This window comes from Hydractinia symbiolongicarpus, chromosome 11, assembly GCF_029227915.1.
Source record: "Hydractinia symbiolongicarpus strain clone_291-10 chromosome 11, HSymV2.1, whole genome shotgun sequence".
In the NCBI taxonomy this organism is placed as follows: Eukaryota; Metazoa; Cnidaria; class Hydrozoa; order Anthoathecata; family Hydractiniidae; genus Hydractinia; species Hydractinia symbiolongicarpus.
Window position 1 is genome coordinate 22,438,615 of NC_079885.1, and position 23,567 is coordinate 22,462,181.

Sequence of the window (23,567 nt, forward strand, 5' to 3'; positions counted from 1 at the left end):
TTCGGCTTCCGTAAATTTCCTCTTTCGATTTCGTAAACAAATGTCAACGGATGCGAAGTGCCAAGTGGTCCAGTAGACACATTTAGTTCCTCTAGTGTTAATTCCTTTTATTAATTATTCGGTTTAAGAATAATGCAACAAGAAAGCGACGATCCCATGCTCCCACAGCACAGCAAAAATGGCGACCATGACTTCACCTTACAGGACCCCGAACACCCTGTTCCTATCCTCATGGACTGCATCATTATTCACTATTTTGGCCTTCACAATGGGTCTTTGAAGCAGGAAATTTACGGAAGCCGAATCTCACTTGAATACTTAGATCAGAGCTAAATTATTATTTTAATTAAACTTCATTTCATTTGTCTAATTTCATTCGTCTAATAATGAGATTTTTAAGTTAAACCATGTGAATATGATTTTTGTGTACAAGCTTGTGCTGACAACTACTTCTTGATATAATTGTGCACCTAAAATTCATTGTATGTACAATCACACACAAAAAAGCACAAGTTATCACATTGAAAATCCATCTAGGGCATAGTTAAGCTGCCTACCCTCTAAATAAGAAGCAATACATGAAGCATTAGCATTAGCGCTTAATCAATTTACAAATATTTTGAACACCAACTGTACATCATTAAAAACCACTTAGCAGGACATGGGTCATCCTGGACATACCTTGGACAGAATCCAAACAGCAAGCGTAACAGTCTTGCATGAACTGCTGCAGTAAAAACAAACTGCAGTGTACTGCAGTCTACAGGGGAAAGAATTTAGATAGGTTAAGGCATTGTTGTCAGCATTTTCTGCAATACTGTAGTTTTTATTTAGTTTAGTCATCAAGTTGTTATTTATGGCATATACTGAAAGAACGATATCTCATTAAGCTGAATGTTTGTGGATTAACAGAGTGCCCTTATTAACTTACTGTTGATGCTTGGGTTAATGATCTAACCATTTAGATAAACTTCTTTGTTTACATTTTTAGTGGTAAGCTCTTTTGGTTCTGGTACCTGCGTGGCAGCAGGAAAAATGAGGCGCTAGGTGAAGCAAATTTATTTTTATTCAATTTTATCACCCAAAGGCATTGTTAGAGCTATGATGAATTCAAATAAATCAGGAGGCATCACTAGCTACACACGATAATAATTCAAAACCTCAAACGATGTTTCTGTGAAAAGAAATCCACAGGTAAAGGCCTCTCTCTTCCCCGAATTGCAGCATCTTTTTTCCTGCCACACAAATGCCAGAGCTCAAAAGTAAACAAATAACGCCACGCTGCAATTCATCTACATTATGACCTAAGGAAAAGAGAATTGTTCTATCTCTACCTATAGATGCAAAGTCAAAATATTACATGAATCATCTAGATAGCTAAATAACATTCAATGAGTTCTGGAAAAACGTAATAAATTTCCTAGCTAGTTAGCTACCTATAGCTGACAATCATAGAAACTGCTAAAAACTAAAAAATGCAGCATCCCATCATGCTGGATCCTCCGAGCAAACAGCAACGCACCTAAACTAGGCCTAGGTTAAACTAAATAAACTAAATCAGACATCTTTTGAAATTTCTAATGTTTACAGGTTACATTAGAACTACAATCTTTTATGTTAGACCAATCATCGCATCGTTCTGTACCAAGTGTCCACGCGCTACTGCAGATACCATTTTTGAGTGCGACAAAGGCAACAGCCAGCGCAGCATGTTTGCCAAATCCGCGAGGTTTAACAACACAAGTTTGTCGTCTTTACCCCGGGAGCCGTTATTACGGAAAGTTCATCGTCCAATATTTGCGTTCGTCGTAAAGTTAAATACCGCGATCTTATTTTTTCTCGTCTACTAAATTTGCGAACTTTGGTCAATTTTTCTTTAGTTTTTCATGCTATTGTTGCGAAACGCTTTGGATTCTTGCGTAGCTGATTTGTAAGTATAAAAGCGCTCAAATAATTGAAATTTGTTATTCAACTTGTGATACAATAAATCCTGGAAATACTTTTTATCTCTTTTCATCTTAGATCTAGTTCATACTTTTTTGGTCGAATTTACGGAAAGAAACTTTTGCGGTTGACCACCAAATTTAGCGTATTTTATGGAAGGAACTTTATGGCGGAAATAATGGAGGTTAAATTAAAACCTAGTGTTATTTATATGAACAGGCTGTGTTTTAGCTTAGTGGTAATAACTCTCGTATTTTTTGCGGAAGATTGGAGTTCGATTTTACTTGACGGCGATTTAAGATAGGCTAGTGAATGCTACACCATAGCCCGTAATAGCTCAAGCCACGTGAGGGAAATTGGGGAGATGGCACTCAGTGTGTGGCGTTGAATGTTGCAAGGAGTTGTACTGTAGGGTCTACGTAGCTAAGACTGAGCATAAAATACTCTAGAAATCCACATCACGCTTCTCCACGGTGTTAAGGATAAACTTTATTCTATATAAGTACTTTGTGATTGTAGTTGTTATGCGACGCAGCTTTTCCCTAAAAAAAACTCTAAAAGACAATATTTGAGGGAAATGAAAAACAAAATATTTTAACAAAACTTCATAAGTAAAGATATCAAATGGTAATTACAAAATATTTTGTGACGATAAAATTTCGTGCAGAAGTGCTAGACATAGTAGTATTCGTGATAGTAGATGCGATGAAGCGAAAGTTAGTCAGGAAACAAATTGCCTTTTTTTCTTGAAATCATTTATCAACCCTAACTGATAATCTTCATGTACCGCGGCCACAAAAATATGTATAAATAAAAATGTTAAATAGACAAAAACATACAAACAAAGGAACACAAATTTAAACAATTAAGTAAATCAACAATATACCCAAACAATGCACCCTTCGGTACCTAACAGAATAGAAGCGGGATGGAAAGGAAAAAAAGGTGGAAAACTTTCTAACCTTAATAAGCGGGTAGTGACCAACCTCGATCCCAGGACCGGTTGTCTCTATTTGCATGTCGGAAGGCGAAACGAACACCTTATTCGTCAGACCTATCAATAAGCGCAGCGCCGATAAGAGACGAAAAGCCCTGGGAACAAGGTTGAGTAGTGACAAGTTTTTTCTTTACCTCGATGAGAGATGAATGTCTTGGGTATGAAAACTTAGGTACCAAAAAGTACAAGCATAACTAACAGGTGCTTATTACCAAAAAAAAATCTTGCATAGTAAAAAAAAAAGTTAGTAAATCCCATTTCAAAATTACACACTTCAAGTTAATCTTTAGCAACCCGTACCCAGGGCTTGTAAGGCTTTTTATAGTTAGACAGCCTGAACAAATATAAAAAAGCCTAACAAGCCCATGGAACGAGGTTAAATCTTTCGAAATGAATTCTTGTGGGCGTTCTTATATAAGTCGAGACAAACTTGGATCGTTTTGATAATCCTTGCTGATTCGATACTGTCTGTACAACAGAACACCAAGGACGATGCTTACAATCAAAAACAAAATGGCGAACACAGCCGAGGTGTACAAGCGTTTCTTCAATGTTTGACATTCCTTGCCACATTTGATAACAGTATGATCAGCTAGAAAAAATGAAGAATGGAAGGCGTTAAAGGGCGTATTATACACGACATAAGGTACACTGATTAGCAGAGAATAACCCTTTATTGTACTCATTTAAAGTCAAAAACTTACGCAAATCATGCCATTCGCGAAAATTTATAAAATTCACGAAAAAAATTTTTTGGCGACCCGATTGGATTCACATATTTTACAAGAATTTAAGATTAAGATAAATAAACAGACAAAATTTATTTTTTGTTTCCATTACTCAATTGTTCTCATTTTTGAATGTTCTGTATTGAAATTCTTTTAAAAAACAACACAACACGCGAGTATGGCTTTTACAGCATTAGCCAACTGTTAATGCCTGGTTTATTTTCACACAAATAAAATCATTTCAGAACTCTTTGGAAAACATACGTGATCCCATACGCTAAGCATCTATTTATACACCCTGAGAATCTCTCCAAATTCACGTCAGCATTCGGCATTGCCGACCAGAAAGCCGAGCTACATTGATTTAAGGACAGCTTTTTTATGCTGCCCTATATGTGTGCCAAGGTCGGCATGCCGAGAAAACGTTTTAAGACGTCGGCATAACCAAACTTGTTTTAAACGATGTTAAAAAAAAGTAATTCGCTAAAAAAGTGAGAAAAAATATTAAAGTTGAGTTTTTAATACATCGTTTGGCGTAGACAAAAGAAAACCACTGCAGTCCATTTAAATCTGTTACGTAGAATCTGCATATAAAGTTATTTCAGACCTTGAAAAATCAATTTTAACGTTCTAAGGGAAACAAAGTCAAATTGCCAAGAATAAAATAGAAGAGAGTCCGAATAAATTCATTGCGACGAGAACTTATATCAGATCTGAACAATCAAAACAATATATTTTCCCGAAAATATACTAATATTTCGACTTACTACGAAATCTCACATCACAATGATGGTCTGTTTAACGATGACGTGAATTCAACCGATATGTCTAAAATTTGCGCTCTTCGTACATTAATATTGTGAAGCATAAAGTTCGTGTTCTCGATAAAAGCGATAATTGGAACATTTTATCAAAGAAGGTTTGAACAATAAACAATTACATCCTAACTTGAACTCTGGACACATGGTCTCTAAGGAATTGTCCCTTTTTAATTAGTTTGAATGGCTCTTGTAAATTCACGCTGATGATGATTTTGTTGAAAATTGAAATATTAGTATATTTTCGGGAAAAATATTTTGTTGTGATTGTTATGATCTGATACAAGTTCTCGTCGCAATGGATTTATTCTCACTCTCTTTTATTTTATTCTTTTTAAAACTGTCGCATGGACCTAGATTTTCAAATTGTCAATAAAGTGGAAGAATAACACGTCTGCAAAAAGATATTAGTTGATGTAAATTTTTAATTGAAATCCCCAGGGTAAAGAAGAATATAACGTGCCGACCCATAAAGTGCCTCTAAATCTCATTTTCATTGTAGGTTCTCAAAATTTTGCATACTTTGGATTCCCAGGGCTGCACCCTGTAAAGTCCTACTTATTTTTATTAGTCCCAGTTGTGGTTTCAGAGGTTTTAGGTTTACATGATCACCTTAACTGCATTTATACTTGGAGGAAGGGGATTCTACTACCTTTTTATAACTCCTTTAAATACAGCTCCAACAGGATTAAAAATTGAGCAATTTTTTTTCAGTAATTGGCAACTTTTCTGGAGTGAGGTCCCAGAAAAAATGCTCACTTTTTAGCATCGATTTTATTCACTTTTTGTATAACTTGAAAAGGTAATATTACAAAGAGTAATAACATGGGAGCATGTTTTTTTTTTATAATAACGCTTATAAAGCATATTCAGGCTCAGATTATAAGGAAAACCTGATTTCGAATTTTTACTTGCTTATAAAAACGAAAAAAAATTTGACTCGTAACAGTCAGGGTAAAAAACATGCTTGTTCTCAGAAAAATTATATCAGAGAAAAACTTCTGAAGTCAGTAAGCAGTTATTCACAGCAATCAATTTCTTTTATGCTATATATATTCCTTCAAAGTTCCATCAACATAACTTAAGCTACTTGAACGTTATTAGAGATGGTTAAATCCGCACACCACAGATTTATTTAATATTAAAAATTCCAGTACATATATGTTAGCCATCATATTTTAAGAACTAATAAAGGTATTGAATTTGTTATGATTTGCTAATTTTACAATAACAAGTTACGTTATAGTATTTAATTTCATTAGAATCTGGACAGGTTGACGATGGTACATGGACTAAAGTCAATGTAAGGCATGGACTTCCCCCCGAAAAATTGTGTGCTCTGTATTTAAACACTTGCAAATATACTTACTTGGTTTGTGGGTTGGTGTCAATGATGAAGAAACCACAATGTGCGAGGACATGCTTGCAGGATGAATAGAACCGCTAAGGCTTGCTGTATATTTTGCCATAGAAACAGATGAAGTAGCATACATTGATGAAGGTACCAATGAAGAAGATACCACTGTTAGAGAATGTGTGGCTGTTGGTATCGCTGTTGATGATCCATGAATTGAACTTGTATTTGAACTTCCATTATTTTGCGCAACAAAAGGGGTGGGCGATATTGATGCTGTCGGTGCAATAACTGCATAACTTGTGGCCAAAAGAACGCCTATTGTACAAAGGTAAAGAAAAATTTTCAATAAAATATAAAACAGTTGAAGTTAGGAACATTTGCATAAATTTAGGAGGATTCTAGGAATTGGCCTCCTTATTATTTTATTTTAGAAATTTAAAAATTTTTAGGAGTTGTGGGAGATCTGCTAAAGTCTTCAAACAACAACAAAAATTCAGAATGGAGACAAAGATTTTAACTGCTGTGTATTAAGCTTAAAACGCTAGAAAAAGGAAAAAAATCGATATGATGTAGTGTGATATGTTCAATAAAATTAGTTCTATACTTCAAGCAATTCACAGTTTTACATGTTTTGTTAGGTATATTTTTTTCCTAAAAATCCATGGCAACCTGGTGTTTACTTTGGACTTGATTGTTCGACCTCGGAAACCTAGTTCGATACCTGAATTTTTAGACAATGTTGAATTAAGCGAGACAAAAGTGTCTTAGCAATTTGAAGCTAGCTACAGGTTGGCAGAGCACGAGGTAAAGGGACTAAACATTAAATTAATTTACTTCACTGGGATTTTAATATTATTTTTACACTATTAGAGCGCCGTCAATTTTGAGAAATTGTTTTACAGGCTATCAAACATCTTCCGTGGCTAATTGTTAATTTCTTTATTCCTGTTTTTTCTGTTTTATATTTTCGTGTAACTAATAGCCATTTTTTGTTCCTACAGTTTAGCAGTTTCCATTGTGTTCTATAGCTAAAGTAACTTAATACTTTGTATTTACATTTAGTCAAGATGGAATTGTTTAAAATAAAGATCTAAAGCTAGCTAGCTAGTTTTAGCTTCAGTTATTATAAAGAAAACAAATGATTTCTTTGTGTATTTTTTAATTTTACAATAAAAAACTATTTATGCACAACTTAGATATTTTCTGCTGCCATGATAAATTTGAAATGCCGCAATCGCTGACTCTGAATGACATTTTATTTAATAGATATCACATATTTGGCCCAAAAACCTTTTGGACACTTCAGACATATATATTATCTTTACTGGCCTCAGGATTCAAAGAAATGCTTTTTAAAATAAAATAAGTTTAAGCATACATTATGGCTCTTTAGGTCATTTTCACATATTTTTAACATTCGTTAAAAAAAAAAAAAAAATGGACAATTTCGGACACCACTAAAGTTATTTTTATTCCAGATATTTTATTTCCATACCATGGACTAATATAAGAGGTTTATCTGAGATTAATATCCTCTTTACAGAATATAAAAATCTTATTTCAATCTTGAGATATCCTGTTTTAATTGAAAAGGTATGTTGAGTTATTTTCACGTAACGTTTTTGTCCCCTATGAAAAAGATTTGACTTATATGTACAGGCAAAAATATAAACAATAGGCTGCAGAAAACAGAACAGAAAAATTAAGGCAAAAAAGCATTAATGGTAAAATTGGCAAAGTTTGTTTTTTAAAAAAGATAAGATAATAATTCCATAAGAAAAAATAATTCCAATGCATTTTCAATCTTATTGTCATGTATTTGGTTTGTTGTAGAAAACAGATATTGGTACAGATAAATATGTGTATTGACTGTTACAGTTAGATGCGCTACAGCTTGGCCATATTGGCTTCAGATATATAAACTCATGCTACGGATACACGAAACATAAACAAAGATGGTAGCGGACACTACATCCCTCCTTACCATAAATAAAATCTACAGGAAACATTAAGCGCTAACAGAAAGACTGGCAGGATAAAGAAACAAAGGAAGCTGCCTTGGCTTTATGCTTAATGTAGTTTATTTATTTATTTTTTATTTTTTTTGACGTGAAATAATAAAAAAAATGTCTCTGTTTTTATATACACAAAGTGTTTTGTTTTTTATTGTCTCTCACAGATTTGTCTCGTAGTCTGCGAGGTAACGTGGAACAGTAAGGTTGCGTCGTGGTCTAACAATTTCGGTTATGCTAAATGGCTTGATCTCGTTGTATGGTTCTGTTTTATTCGTTCTTCCCATTTTTTTTGCAAGTTAATGTGAAAGTCGGCTAATACTTTGGTGTGGTGGTGAGAGTCTGCATGGGTTTTTAGCTTGTTTTTTTAGTTTGTCCTTTGTGGTCATGGTAACTTTACGGAAGACAGGAAGTTCGTTTCTGGCTTGATGTTTGAAGAATAGGTCAGATGGAAATTTCCCGGTTGCGGTGAGTGGCATAGTCCTGAAGTATAATAGGAACCTGTTTAATTCATTTCTCCAATCTTTTCCTTCAGCTGCAGAGCATTGGATGATTTTGCCAATGGTACGATTGAACCTTTCAACTTCGCCATTTGCCTGAGGCCAATATGGTGTGACCGGGTGATGATGAAGGTTATGCTGGTTCAAAAACGCTTTGAACTCATCTGAGACGAACTGTTTCCCATTGTCCGTCATGATTTGTTGTGGATAACCAAATAATGCAAATGTTTTTTGGAGTTAGTTGATAATTTGACTTGACGAGGGTCCTTTCTTCATCAAGGAAACAATTGGATATCTAGTACGATAGTCTATGAGTACTAGGAGATGTTCTCCTGTTGGAAATGGGCCTTTGAAATGTGTTGCTACAGTATTCCATGGTTCATCAGGAATTTTGGTCATTTGAATCGGCTCAGGTTTGCTTGTTGATGGAGTTGGTACTTGGCAAGTGAGGCATGATGCGATGAATGCTTCCAAATCGGTGCTCAAGCCTGGCCACCATACTTTCTTGCGAAAGTGCTTTGCATTTGACATGATCTGCTTCCGTAGTGCTTCAGGAATTACAATGCAGGGTCCTTTCTGTTAAGTAACAATAATGACTTACTTTGATTGTCTCACTTGATTACTCAGTGGCATCACAAACACAATCAGCAGGAACACAACACAACTTGATCCGTAACACAACAACACAACTGGATATCAACACAACTGCACAACCACTTGAGGCCCCACCAAGAACATTTACTATTGTTTACAGTCTATATTATGGAAACAAAATATAAATATCAACAATCTCCCTTCTCTTTCTTCAATTAGTAAATGTTGGTGAGAATCTGTGTCTTCTCATTTTTATTAGTCTTTTTCATTTTCCGTAAATAAACTCAATCATAAGTACACTATTTACAAACTTCTTCACTTTCTCAGCTTACAGCTGAGCCTCTGCAATAAAATACCATCTTCAACAGATAGTTCTTGTTTTACTTGAAAGAAATGTTTGAATTTCGATTTCTGCCAGGATGAAATTTGAACGCTATTGATGATTTGTGGCAGCATGGTGTCAGTTTGAGTAGCTGAACATATCTCAGACAATGACAACGACTTGGTAACAGCGTGACTCACAATGAATTTGCTGTATGCATCATCAGTTGGTTGTGTGTAATTTTCAGCTTGTTGAAGACTGCGTGATATAATATCAGCTGCATTTAGATGTCCAGGGATGTATTTGATTCGGTATTGGTAAGCCTGTAGGCGCAGGAGCCAACGTTGAACGTTGAAACGCGGTGGTGGTCTTGACGAAGAGGACTGTAGTGGTTTATGATTGGTCAGAATTTGAAATGGGCGGTCATAGACGTAATAATGGCAATGCTCACATGGCCATGGGACTACTAGACCTTCCCTCTCGGTCTGACTGTATCTACTCTCTACCTCGGTGAGTGACCTGGAATCAAATTATACTGGTCGGGAGGAACCATCCAGTTGTCACTGCGATAAAACTGCACCATGTCCAGTGGGACTGGCATCAACAATAATTTTGATTTCTGCGAAGGGGTTGTAGAAAGCTAACGTTGGTGGGTTGAGAATCGCTTGTTTCAGCTTGGTGAACGCCTGTTGTTGTTTGCTTGTCTAGATAAATGGTTGGGTTTTTCTGGTGAGTTGTCTCAGGGGTTCTGACATTGAAGAGTAGTTCTGGATGAAGCAGTGGCATTAGTTAACGAGGCCAGGAAAGATCTAACTTCAGCAACATTTGTGTGTCGAAAACGCATTTCCCTTTATTTACTCGGAGTCCTAGTTGGTATAATCTGTGCAATACTTATGTTTATGTTGCGCATGTTGTTCGGGTGTTGACCAGATAAGTATATCGTCACTGATTTTTACTCCCGTGATTGCAATTTTGATTTGCTTTTGGAAACTCTCGAAGGCACTTGATATTCCATAGATTAGCCGTTTTTATTGGATAAGACCATCATGGGTAGCATACATGGTTATATTCCTGCCTTCCTCTGCCAGTTGTATTTGGTGGTAACCCTCACGAAGGTCAATTTTCAAGAAAATTGTAGCATTTGTGAGTTCTGGGAGAATGTCTTCGATCTTAGGTATGACATGTCTCTCTCTGATAATGGCTGTGTTGGCTTTTCGCATGTCTAAGCATAAATGAATTTGTCCATTCTTTTTGGTGGTTGGTCTGTCAACAGGCTCAATGATATCGAGTATTAGGAGGTGTTGTGTTTCCTCGGGGACTTTTTGTCTAGTGTGAAACAGGATTTGCCTAATCGATTACTGGACTGGTACAACGTCTTCACGGATGTGGAGTTTAATTTCGAAATCCTTCAGCTTCCCCAGACCTTGAAACACCTTTTTGTTTTGATTAATGGCTGTGGATATGTTGTGTTGTACATTTGGTTGGATGTGGTTTATGTCGGCAAAAAGCTCTTCTGGTGGTGCAACTCGAAGTAGGTTGAGTGCTTCTGCGGTGTTTCGGCTTAGAAATGATCCGCCTTTCCCCAATACGACGATGAACTTATCAATGGTAAAGTTGTTGTTAGCATAGACTTTAGTGGTAAATTCGCTTTTCACTATAAATGGAGCTAAACTGCAAGTTTTGCTCATGTTAATTGTGGTGACAGAATTACAGTTCTTTAGTATTGTGGTTAATATACATTAGGTTTACCTTAGTCATTAAACATGTCATGTAGAGCCTGACACAGTGGGGGTGGTTTCTACCTATAGACCTAATCTTAAAAATTGCCAGGGTTATTAGTCTCACTTGCCTGTAAAGGAACTGGACCCTACCCAGGTCTTGATTATTAATGGTTGCATATAAGAACCCAACATCCCACACTGCACAGGTTCTTCAGATGTACCTTACAGCTTACAGTTACCCACCCTCCCACCCTTTTATAGATTGATTTTCTTCACCTATTTCTTTTTTTATTTTATGTTATCAACACGCCTACTAATGGTGGATGAGATACCAATTCAATTATCGTGGTGCAATGGACTCGAGTCGAAATGGAAATATCATGAACCTCTCCAATGCAACTAAAGACAACCACATCACAACTGTGTTGTGAGCACGCAGCACAACATAACCAGACAAATTGCTTCTGCCTCAAGGTTTCCCTGACATTTCTTTTGGCTCATGTTATGTCAGGGTTTTAGTCCAGAGGTAGAAACAACAAGTCTGTAGGGAGCCTCTAATTTAATTGGTGGGTGTGTTGGGCCTCCTTCATCAGCCGTTTAGGCAAGTAATGTGTTGATAAAAGTCATTGTAGAATAAGAACACAAGTAATTAGCATGTGCCTGACGCTCAGGACATGTCGATGCGCCTGACGCTCAGGACATGTTGATGCGCCTGACGCTCAGGGCATCTCTAGTGTAGTCATCATGTGAATAAGAAACATGCGCCTGACGCTCAGGGCATGATGAAGCCCCTGACGCTCAGGGCATCTCTCATACACCTGACGCTCAGGGTATGAATAAAAACACCAGTAATTAGCATGTGCCTGACGCTCAGGACATGTCGATGCACCTGACGCTCAGGGCATCTCTAGTGTAGTCATCATGTGAATAAGAAACATGCGCCTGACGCTCAGCGCATGATGAAGCCCCTGACACTCAGGGCATCTCTCATACACCTGACGCTCAGGGTATGAATAAAAACACCAGTAATTAGCATGTGCCTGACGCTCAGGACATGTCCATGCACCTGACACTCAGGGCATCTCTAGTGTAGTCATTATGTGAATAAGAAACATGCGCCTGACGCTCAGGGCATGATGAAGCCCCTGACGCTCAGGGCATCTCTCATACACCTGACGCTCAGGGTATGGAAGAGAACACCATAATTAGCATGTGCCTGACGCTCAGGACATGTCGATGCATCTGACGCTCAGTGCATCTCATCTGTCTCATGCACCTGACGCTCAGGGCATGAAAACACTTATAACGCATAACCTGACGCTCAGGTTATGCATTATATATTTGTGCATATGACGGAGCACGAAGGAGGCACCTTCATTCCTACCCATTCCCCAAAAATTTCATAAATAGTCTACGCATACTGAATGTGTTGTATCTACTCATTCCAACAGAAATACATTGTTTCTATCAATTTGTGTTATTATTCTGGAACCCAAAGCAATTAAGTGGAGCTGTAGCTTGATATGGGTATATGTTAACCTTCGTTTTGGTGAGCTGTGGTGACGGTTTGATTTTGTTGAAGGACGGTACGTCTAGAATGTTAGTGGTCTGGTTCTCGGTTCGAGTTCTCAATCTGTTGATCAAGTGAGTGGCGTTTTCTTTAACTTTCTCGAGCGTTAGAGTGGTTGCGGTTAGCAGCTTCTTTCTGAATTCTGATTACTTGGTCTCTGATGTGTTCATCTGTTTGAGCGGCATACTTACAGTATCTAGCAAGTTTGTGTAATCTGGTAATGAATTGTTCTATACTTTCACTGTTCTCCTGTTTAGCATTATGAAACATTGATCTTTCATAGTGCACATTCTTTTGAAGTAAGAAGTGAGCGTCCAGAGCTGCTAAGGCCTCCTCATAGGTGGTACCTTGGTTAGGAAGGGTTTCAAAATTCTCTTGAGAATCGAATTCGCGGGATCACAAAAAACCCTGATAGAATTGTTTGGAACTTTTTGTTAAACAAGGTTCAAACTAAAATAAATACACAGAAAATATGAAAATACGAAAAAAACGCTTAAATTTGAAATGAATAATAAATAAATAAATAACAAATGTATACCAACTATTCTTTACAGGGCTTGAAAGGATGAACATTGTGAGTGTTTAACTTTCTTGAACTTCTTTAACAGACGCAGATTTATTTGAAATTTGATAAAATAAAACTTCGTAACTTTTGTGTTTGAAATTTGATTTTAACTTGTTACTTTGTCTTTTTAAGCCGGAATGAAAAAAAAACTGAAAAAACTACATATATAAATTCTATCAATAAATATAACACACTTGAGACACAAACATAAAACACAAGTTAATTACGCAATACACCATAAAAGAACAATAAAACATGCATGTAACAAACATATTGAACACGAAACGAACGTATACTATCATATAACACGAAATCAACACAAATCCAGTGTTAACTGTACACCCATCACGTGAAGGAGCGGTGCACGTTTTCTAGGATTGTCAGTAACACCTGATGCAGCAATGAAATAATCGAAAGCCTTTTTCCACTTATCCCATCGTTGAGCTATTGAATTTGGGTCACACTTGGGCGAAAATGTTGGAATACTCGGTACTTATAGTTGCGCTGCGGCCATGTGGGGTGGTGAGTTCAGGTAAGGAAAATGTAACTTACAGTGTCTTGTTCGGTCTTGTTTCACGTGAACAACTTGAAATAATTATGGTAGAGTGTTCTCTAGATATTAGTAATCCTCATCGCCAATGTAGTGTATTTGGTTTGTTGTAGAAAACAGAGATTGGTACAGATAAATATGTGTAAAAAAGAAAGATTAACATATGCGTAAAAATGTAATGTAAAAATGTAATATGTGTAAAAAAGAAAGATTAACGCTAGCTTGTATACCCTAGATTGTTATGCATAAGTTAAAAATATATAACACACAGGAAGTATAACTATATTTAAACATCCGCGATCATTGTTGAATACACTCTTATTTTTAAAATAGTTCTAATATGAAAAAGTGTTAATGGCCTTGATAGCTTCAAGAATGACCTCGAGACGGATGCATCGCAAAGCCCTCTCGATACAATTTGAAAGTAAAAAAACGTCTATCACGGATAAAAAATACCGTCGCGATACGCGAAGCGCATGTAAACAACCTTTTTCCAGTACTGTATACAGTACAGTCTGAATGTAATCTACTGTGTACGCGCTAATGTCACACCTTTGTGTGGAGGACGGCAGTCGTTTGTCTTTTGTTATAATTAAATCCCTTAAGGATTTTGCGAGTTTATATTTGCGTGTTAAAAAACAATGCGCTCGCGAAGAAATATCGGAGTAATTATATTTCTTGTAATAGCGAGATGCATTGTGTAAATGTATTGATAAACTATTCCCTTGAGTATTAGCTCGAAGTAATTAAATAATAAAAATCTTTTGCATTGTTCACAACTATTAAATGCCGCTTTTCGTTTAAAAACTTTTAAAATGTGATCTTAAAGAAAAATTTCTATCGCCGCTATTCGTTTTTAAACTTTTAAAATGCGATTTAAAAAAACATTTCTATCGCCGCTTTCGATTTTAAACTTTTAAAATGCGATCTAAAAAACATTTCTATCGCCGCTTTTCGTTTATAAACTGTTAAAATGCGATCTAAAAAAACGCTTAATTACTGCAATTAAAAATTTCAAAAGAGTTTGCGCAAAATAGATTGCGCAAAATAGATTGCTAAAATTAAACAATCGATTGCGTGGGGTCATTGTTTATCAGCGAGGCAATTATCTTCGTAAAAAAACAAAAGCTCTCGCAATGTTATTGTTCTGTGTAACTATTCATGCGAGTTTCGCGTCCGCGTTAGATTACATTCAGACTGTACTGTATATATATTCATTCAGACTGTACTGTATATATATATAAGCTCATTCTACGGATACACGAAACACAAACAAAGATGGTAGCGGACACTACACTCATGTTCCCAAAAATCTATAAATTAACATAAAGTCAATTTGGCTTATGGAGTTATTCATTTCTTGTCTGCCAATGCATAGGTGAGTGTATACATTAGTTGCAGCGTGATGTGATGTTTAGATTTTGCATCGAGAACAAGGGACATGCGCATCCATATTCACAGGCAAAAAATATAAACAGACCGCGACAATCAAACATATTATATAAGTGTAAAAAAAATTGATGCTAACATGCTAATGCTAACATTGGTAATGTCTACAAAGATTCATTTGGCTATGTCATCCTTTTTCTCTTGCCTGTCAGGGAGGCGCACACATATCCAGAACTTTGCAAACATTCACAACTCATCTATTATTTATACCCCTATGCCATTTGTCAATTAAAGTTTTGACAATGAGAACGAATGCAATAAAAAAAGGTTTCATTAACAATATACCTTCTGTGGAAAATCCCTGACCATTTATTAATATGACCAACGAAGCCATCATAATCATGAACAAAAACATTGTTGTCAGTTAATTAATTGGCTTAAAACCTTCAATTTTTTTACCTTTCACCAAACCTACAAAAAGAGAAGATATACGTATAAAAACTTTTGTACACGAACACAAAAATTGCACTATAGCTATCTACTCACTTTCGCTTTTCACTTCCTTCTTTTCAGAGTGTCTTTTCGGAGCATTTGTACCCGCTGCACTATCCCTGCAAGTATGGTCTCTCCTACGCAGATATACTTCAGGCAAAGTACATGTACTTTTGTGCAAAAAATTAATTTAAAGTAATTTAATGGTAATTGCATGAAATTATTAGTACTAAATAAATGCTTGATAATATAAAAACTTAGGCAAAAGTCAGTGTTAAATCTTTTATATATTTTATTGTATTTGAGCTGACCTGCCTTTTCGGTCGGGCCGGGGTTTCGATCTACGAAATGCTGCATCAGCATAAAATCAACGTGATTTTCACCATGATTTTTTTCGTTTTCATGCAAACAGCTAGCTAGCTAACTCTTGTGAAACTCGTAATTTGAGACAAGTTATGTCTTTACTAGCTAGCTATACATATTTTTAAAGAAGTAATTGTATAATGTAGCCCCAAAAAATTTCATAACAGTTTGTTGTAATTAGATATAGATAGATAATGTAGATATTTTACATGACTAGCTAGCCTCATAAAAATTAAGGAATATAGCTAGCTATACCCCTGTATATTATATTCAAGGAGGGGTCATTTTCTCAAGGACGTGTTTCCAAGTAGATCATTCAAGGACCTCTTTCTTTTCTGGCTTTAAATCTTTAATATGTTTTGAACACTGGATAATCTTGGCCATTTTAAAGTGTATATATTTGTGTGTAAGTTTCTTTGTAATTAGGGTTTTTACTGCAAAGAGTAGATGATAGATAGATTTGCATATTTTTTAAACCTAACAAATATTGAGGGGTATACCCTGTCTATTATTTCCAGGAGGGGCCATGGCTTAGATGGAGAGTCCTAGAGTAATGATTTAATGCTCCTTTTGAGCTACGTAGACCCAATTCTTGCGGTTGGATTCGCGTCATAACACTGGTTGAACCAATCACGAGCCAGTATTCAGGTTAAACAGCCATTATGAAATGGGGTACAAACGCCGTAATCATAATGTTTTTGTGGTGAAACTGTCATAGCTAACTACAATACTGGATTTTTCAAGGAATTTTTCTTTTTAGTCAAATCTTTAATATGTTTTAGATACTGCTTAATTTTGCCATTTTGCAACATTTTAACGCTGTTTTGCCTGTAAATTCTGTTTAATTAAGGTTGCTACTGTGAATGTTTGACCTAAAAAAGTCCACTTTGTACCCCATGGGAGAGCAACGAAGGAGAACATTCCGACAGCAAGAATTAGTAGGGCCTGCGCTCTACTAGACAACTCCCAGCAACATCCAACGGCCCAAACAGTGTGCCATCTCCCCTATTTTACTTTATTTTATTATTTGTATTTTGTGTAATTAAATTTCTTCCAAGAGAGTTCAATTGTGAAACGTTGATGTTCTGCCCAATATTAGGACGCTGCCAAATCTTTGGACATAAAATTGCCCAGTCAAGATTGGGTAAAAGACCATGTTAGGCCCAACTTTGGACGCCTTTTAGATTTTAAAGAAGGGATGTGCCGCATGAGTTCTGTTGTTTGCAAGACCCAACAAACATTCGCAGGCATAAACATATTATGGTTACTGTTGAATTGACCCAGCCAGTTTTTGGACACGGTAGAATAAAAAACCGTAGCTAGCTAGGTAGCTGTAGAGCACGTGTATACATTTAGAAGCTTAAGTGGCTGGAGTTTATTTATGAAGAATCAGAAAAATCGTATTCAACCATATTATTAGTTAGTAGCTGACAATTTCATTGGATGAGATGTTTAGCCAACTAGCGAGCTGTAGCCAGCTAGCTAATATGATTGAGTAGTTTCAATTTTTTAAAATACATGTATATGTAATACATAGTATATATAAATTTTTGGCCTTTTGATTTTCCAAGAAAAGTTTCAATTTAAAGTTCCTGTTAAGAGGTAGAGTCTAAAAATTTTATTGTTCTGTTTGTTTTCCACAATTGTCTTAAGATTAAACATGTACGTCCATAGATTGGCCAGTCTAGTCTTAAGACTGGCCACCCATTTGACACGACGGAGGATTGGCCTTTCATTAATTAGTCATTATATTGCCAAACAGCATCAACAATAGCCTTGGAAATAATAGACATGGTATATCTCTCAATATTTGTGTGGCCTACCATGTAAAATATGCACGTCTATCTATTAAAAAATATAAATATTTAAAGTGGCTAGTCCAGAAAATCACAAAAACTTATAGTTAGTGGAATGTCTCCACTGGGGGCCACTATCTATCACTTAAGACCCCAGCTTGTGTACACTACAACCAAACAACAAGTTATTCTGCATATTCCCAAGCCTTTTCTCATTTAGCTTTCTGCACAGGTAGTGATATTATAGTAAAATTTTAATATAGTTTTCTTCCTTATATATACTAATGCAATTCATATTGCCATATTTCTGTATAAAATTGTTAAACATTATTCAATATTCATACTTTATGCAAACTTGACTCTATGGAATTGCAGTTTTATTAGATTCCATTGACTTGAAGTTTGACAAAACTCCGCCCTGTTAACCCACTCTTTTGCTTGATTAAAAAAAATTGTATATATATTATTTCTGTTATTTTTAGATAAATATTTTCTAAATGGATGCTGCTGGATCTTTTATTGGATATTATGTTTCGTTAGCTTGTGACAACAAGAGTATATATGAAGGTGAAGTAAGTGATATTGATGCTGCACTGCAGCTAATCACGTTGACGCATGCTCATCAGTTGCTTCCAGACGGAAGTGCAATGAAGTACCCCCAAATCACTTTAACAGGGAATCATATCAATAGTTTAAAAATAATACGAGAAAAAATTAATCTTTCTCCTACAGAGGAGCAGTCTGAAACAATAACAATGAAAGTTGATCGTACTACAGACTCGCATAGAAATAAAAGTCCAAAGTTTTATAATGGTGAATTTTCCCGTTCTCCTACTAAAACAAAGAAAAAGAACGGTTGTTTTAGCGAGGAAGCTGATAAACTGTCCATGTATCCTGATTTCAATTTTGAGGAGAATTTAGCCAAGTTTGATAAACAAGCTGTTTTTAACGAAATGCTTCAAAATTCACAGGACAAATTGCCAGGTGGAATTCCTGAGTATGATAGAAAAATGAAAAGCCAAGAAAACGTACTTCCAACTTTGCCAGTTTCTTTACGCCAAATTAAGGTCCCAGTGGAACATGTTGGTAAAGAATACACTACTGAGACTGGATTTATTATTCCTGCAATAACCTTAGCTCTTAAAGAAAAACTGTTTGCAGCTGCTGAGAAAGCTGGGTTGAATTTGCAACAGCTTAGTGAGAATGCTGGTATCTGTATTTGCCAAATGGCTTTACAACTAGTGGGTGGCTCCTTACGACTTAATCCTAAAAATAATCATCAACGTCCTGACATTGTTGTTTTAGCGGGGTGTCATACGCAGGGTATTCAAGCAATTTGTGCAGCGAGGCATCTGGCTAATCACACAGTGAATGTCTTACTGTATTTGCCAGAGAATTCAAAGTTTATGCTGAACCAGGTTGAACTATTTCTGAAAGCAGGTGGTAAAGTTATTAAATCTCCTAGAGATTTGCCAACTCAACCAGTTGATATTATTATCGATGCTATGATTGGCTTAGAAAGTAAAAGTGTTCCTGATTGGTTTTCACTTGTTGCGTCATGGGCTAACCAGAACAAAGCACCAATTTTATCCATTGATCCATGCAATCTCAACGCGAGCAATGATACGACAGATATAAAATGGTCTATTGCAATGGGATTACCCTTAATAAAGGCACCAAAATCTGGACGTTTATATTTAGCTGATTTGGGCATACCAAGCGGCGTATTTAGGGATGTTGGTATTCAATATGTTTCACCATTTTTAGACAAATTTACTATTCCGTTATACGAATGTTAAATGTGTAAGATATAATGAATTATTTGTTGTTTCATATTTCAGGTTATTATCCAATATTTTTAGTTCTGGTTAAAAAAAGATATTTCTAAAGGAAAAGAAAATTTAATGTTGAAAGTATATATTGGCTAATGGTCTAATAGGGATTGTTTGTATGAAGCAATATTTTCTTGGTTAGTACATTAAATGTTTCAATAAGATACCCTTTACACCCTCTGTTCTTATGGCATAGGCGAGAAAACATTTCCTTGTGTAAAAATATGTAAAAATTCTATTGTTTAATTTTTAAAATTGGCTTAAGTCGAAAATCAAATTACTAAAACAACTACTGTTGCGAAAATATACTTCATAGTAATAGAGAGAGAGAGTCGTGTACACCGTGATCTTAGCATGTGGGAAAATATTAATTAAAAAAAACAAACTATAAATTTTCATCTGAACATAATTTAGTTCTTGCTGTCGTTTTATATTATACCAAGATATTTCCTGGAGTTGTTGCACATGTAAACAGCTCTTTACTGACCTGAACATAAACTTTTTAAGCAACTTTACTTTCCATGCCAGTTCATAAAAAAAATTGTGTGAATGTTCTTATGCTGCAGCGTTTAAGTGGTCTTTTTAAACTGGATGCATATGGGTGACGAAATGGCTCTAAGATTCTTAAAAAGTAAAACAAAAATGTCAAAAACTGGTATGTTGACATGAACGTTTTAAAACATTTGGCCCTCCATGTGAACCCAACTTGATAAATAATGATTTTTAATAAATGGAATACATCTTGGTTAGAGTCATGGAAATTTTAGGTTTATTTTTGGCTGGAGAAAGACTAGGCTCATGTTACGTTGACAGTGTTAGTTTGTGCTGTAAAAATAGGCATACTTTCAATGCCAAAACTTTTTTGTCTTGTTAAGTTTTGAAAAATTGCTTTATACGTAGATTTAAAATACATATTATTGAAATTAATGCAGATTGCATTTATTAACAACGATTGCATTTCATGTTAACCTCCTATTTGGGTCTCAAACCATAAGACTAGAACTAATTGGTGTTTGTTAATACATACATCAGAAACACATTTTCTCGACGTATGTTTTAGCAGGCTCCTATCATATTAGTTGCAAGTTGTACCATTTTTTATCAGTACTAAACAAAAATCAAGTCTGCAAAATAAAAATAAGTTGAAAATAGGGGAGCCTTCAAACAGCTGCAAAATGGAAACTCTTGCATTTTCATCAATCGAGAAATCGAGAAACAGTATTGTTGTTACAATTCAGTTGCTATAGTAGTAACCAGTATGAGATGATATAATGAAGTAGCAATCTTTATTTTTGATTGCGTTGACCTTTTTTTGCATATTTTAATTATTTGGTATAATTTATTTATTTTGGATTTTTTTAATGTTATATATATATTATACAGTATATGTATATTGTATTGGTCATATATTTGCTGCAGAATCAAATTGATGCAAGGTCTGCTTCCGTTTTAGATGGATAGCATCAAAACAAAAACAAATAAGGGAATTTGTTTTTTCTCACGTGTGCTTTTCTTGTTTTGTTATAATTAAAAAAGATTATAAAAGTTAAAGGAACCTAACACGAAAAATTATTTTTTGTATGTTATAAAAGAAAAAAGTTTGCTTATCAAGATATTTAGGTTCAAAAATTTCATCTGACCGTCTACATATCTTGCAAAGTTATGCAAAATTAATTTTTTTCTTGTGGTGTGGACTTTATAATCCTGATGATCTCCTCAAAACAAGTTGTGTAATTTGACAATGGTCCAAACTTTATTTACAGGTAGAAATGCAATGTCAGCAGTTTTTAGAAGCCGTCATAAGATGTCTCAATTTTCCGTATTCAACCATTTAAATCTTAAGAATTTAAAAGAATTTTAAAAAAAAATTCAAAACATTAACATTTTTCATATTAGGGTAGGGGCCCTAAAAATTTAAACATCCTATATACTATGTTGGAAATATGAACAGGATGAACACTTATACTGAAATACGCACCCTGTCAGTGTGACCTTTAAGTGACCTGTTTAATACCATATTTTAGGTTGACCTTTAAAAATTTGACCAACTCTGAAATATGGAAGTAAATATTTCCACATTGTCTTTTTCACAGGTGCCTTGTCAATAATTTAAAAACTTATTTTTTTGATTTCTTAGTTAGCAGTTGATAAAACCTACAATTTCATTCTAATTTTTCTTATCCTAAATATTTTTTATATAAAAAAGCATCGTGAAAAGCTCCAATGATTTTTCTGTGTGTGGTATTGTATAACATGTTCGTTGACCGGCAGATAATCCATATTGTTGTTCGTATGAAGAATACTTTCCATTAGTTGTTAATGCGCACTACTTAGTTTGATTTATCAGTAAGGGTTTTTACTGTCTTCTAATGTGTCTATTGTAACCAAAAAGTTGTTTTTTTTCGTTCAGAAGTTCACCCAGGAAACACAAGACTGGAAAGTTTAAGACTGGAACTTTGTTGTTTCGCCATAGAGTTGGTACAGGCTTTCGTAAAAAGTAGCAAGAATTCTTATGCAACTTTAGAATTTTTAATGTGTGACTGTTCTAAAAAGTAGTGAAAACAAATTTTGTGGTACCCAAACTGATAAAATATTTCTCTATTTGATGTCTTTATTTTTACGGGTTTTTTTTTACTGATAATTTCGTCAGTTTTTTCATCTTTATATTGCAGTTTTGTTTTTCTTTGTTTTAAAGTTTTATAACTTGTATAAACCTTTGCGTTCGAATGTATACTTGAAACTTATCCATTGTGTTTTTTGTTGGCGGATACACTTTTTTTAAAACGCAGGCCCAGGGCTGGTAAAGGTATCAGGCCCTGGGTTGCTTACCCGTTTTCTCATTTCTTTTACACCGCTACAGCGGCAATAGACACTGAAAACCTAAATCTGACAAAAACACAAAAAAAATCAATAAATATCTGCGCAATATAGCGTAGTATAACACAGCTGCATGTAGAGGATTGGAACGTCTCTCTCAAAACTCCTCAATTTTCAAAAGCGTCCCCAAGACTTGCCAAATCTTCTTCTAAAGTAGATTTTGTAAAATTTTCTCAACTATATGGTTTGTCGATTTTTTTTTCAAAATTCATAGAAACCTACATTGTTACAGAAATAATTTTTTCTCCTATTATGTGGTGGTACTTTACCTTTCCTAAAATCTCAAATCTTAATTTCTTTGAAAAAATATAGAAATCTTGAAACTTCTCATTCATCTTCTCAAAAAAGCCTTAAAATTCTCATCAAAACTCCTTGCATGTCATTAAATTTGACTCTATAAAAAAGTGATAACCCTTCTTGTGGGACTGGTCTCACAGACCAACTAGAAAGAAACGGTTTCTAAGAGCATGTAGGGAAGAAGGTGTAATTGTTTTTATTTTAAAGAGGTTTGACTAAAATAATTTTTAAAAACTCCTTTTTCTATAATTTGTATCTTTCTCAATTCGGAGTTTTAGTTTTTTGTTTTTTTAGATAAGTATCGAATTAAGCTGAATTCAAACTGGCAGGAAGTTGTGTGTCACGGCGCGTTTTAACCTACTTTATCGTTCATAAAAAGTCGGCAAAAATTTAGTCAATTTGACATAATTTAGTCACTTTGCCAAATAAATTTTTGAATTTAATCATTTTTATGCACGACTGCATAAAAATAATTAGTTAGACTAGTTTTAATTGCCTCGGGCAATTAAAACTAGTCTTCTCAGATATATATCCCGTGATATATCTCCGTTTCATTTCTTTTGTTGGCGTCGTCGGTATATGAATTTTTTAAGTATTTATAATCCAAACTTGATTTTTGAGCAAAACACAAAACACTTCCAAACGAATGCGGAAAATGCAGGTTAACCACTTAGAAACTACGGAACCGGGTGACGCTAAAATAATAAAAATAATATATGTTGCGCAATTGCAGCAAACAGAAGAAAATGAAAAAAAAAATTTTTGAGGATGAGGTAAACAGATTGTACTAGCAGAAAGTTGCACACCACCAGCATATTTCCCCGCATTTCTCCTTTAAACCCC

The 23,567-nt window shown here is 35.1% G+C and overlaps 2 protein-coding genes across 2 annotated transcripts; one reads left to right on the forward strand and one right to left on the reverse strand.

Moving 5' to 3' along the window:
• Window positions 1-2,536: 2,536 nt before the first annotated feature.
• On the reverse strand, window positions 2,537-15,696 carry LOC130614793 (uncharacterized). Its single transcript, XM_057436253.1, has 4 exons — window positions 15,614-15,696; window positions 15,413-15,538; window positions 5,857-6,159; window positions 2,537-3,533 (listed from the first exon to the last, which is right to left on the reverse strand). The coding sequence occupies exons 2-4, from the start codon at window positions 15,480-15,482 to the stop codon at window positions 3,352-3,354; spliced, it is 555 nt and encodes a 184-aa protein (XP_057292236.1). The 5' UTR covers window positions 15,483-15,538; window positions 15,614-15,696; the 3' UTR covers window positions 2,537-3,351.
• Window positions 15,697-18,163: 2,467 nt separating this feature from the next.
• On the forward strand, window positions 18,164-22,294 carry LOC130614213 (enhancer of mRNA-decapping protein 3-like). The gene has a single exon (XM_057435636.1). The coding sequence runs from the start codon at window positions 18,216-18,218 to the stop codon at window positions 19,515-19,517; it is 1,302 nt and encodes a 433-aa protein (XP_057291619.1). The 5' UTR covers window positions 18,164-18,215; the 3' UTR covers window positions 19,518-22,294.
• The last annotated feature ends 1,273 nt before the right edge of the window (window positions 22,295-23,567 follow it).

What these genes read in the sequence shown, in the direction of transcription:
- LOC130614793 (XM_057436253.1), bottom strand. Translation starts at nt 15,482, where the DNA reads ATGTTTTTGTTCATGATTATGATGGCTTCGTTGGTCATATTAATAAAT. An exon ending in TCAGGGATTTTCCACAGAAG is followed by an intron (nt 6,160 to 15,412) that starts GTATATTGTTAA and finishes TTTGTACAATAG; the next exon opens with GCGTTCTTTTGGCCACAAGT. An exon ending in GACACCAACCCACAAACCAA is followed by an intron (nt 3,534 to 5,856) that starts GTAAGTATATTT and finishes CATTTTTTCTAG; the next exon opens with CTGATCATACTGTTATCAAA.
- LOC130614213 (XM_057435636.1), top strand. Translation starts at nt 18,216, where the DNA reads ATGGATGCTGCTGGATCTTTTATTGGATATTATGTTTCGTTAGCTTGT.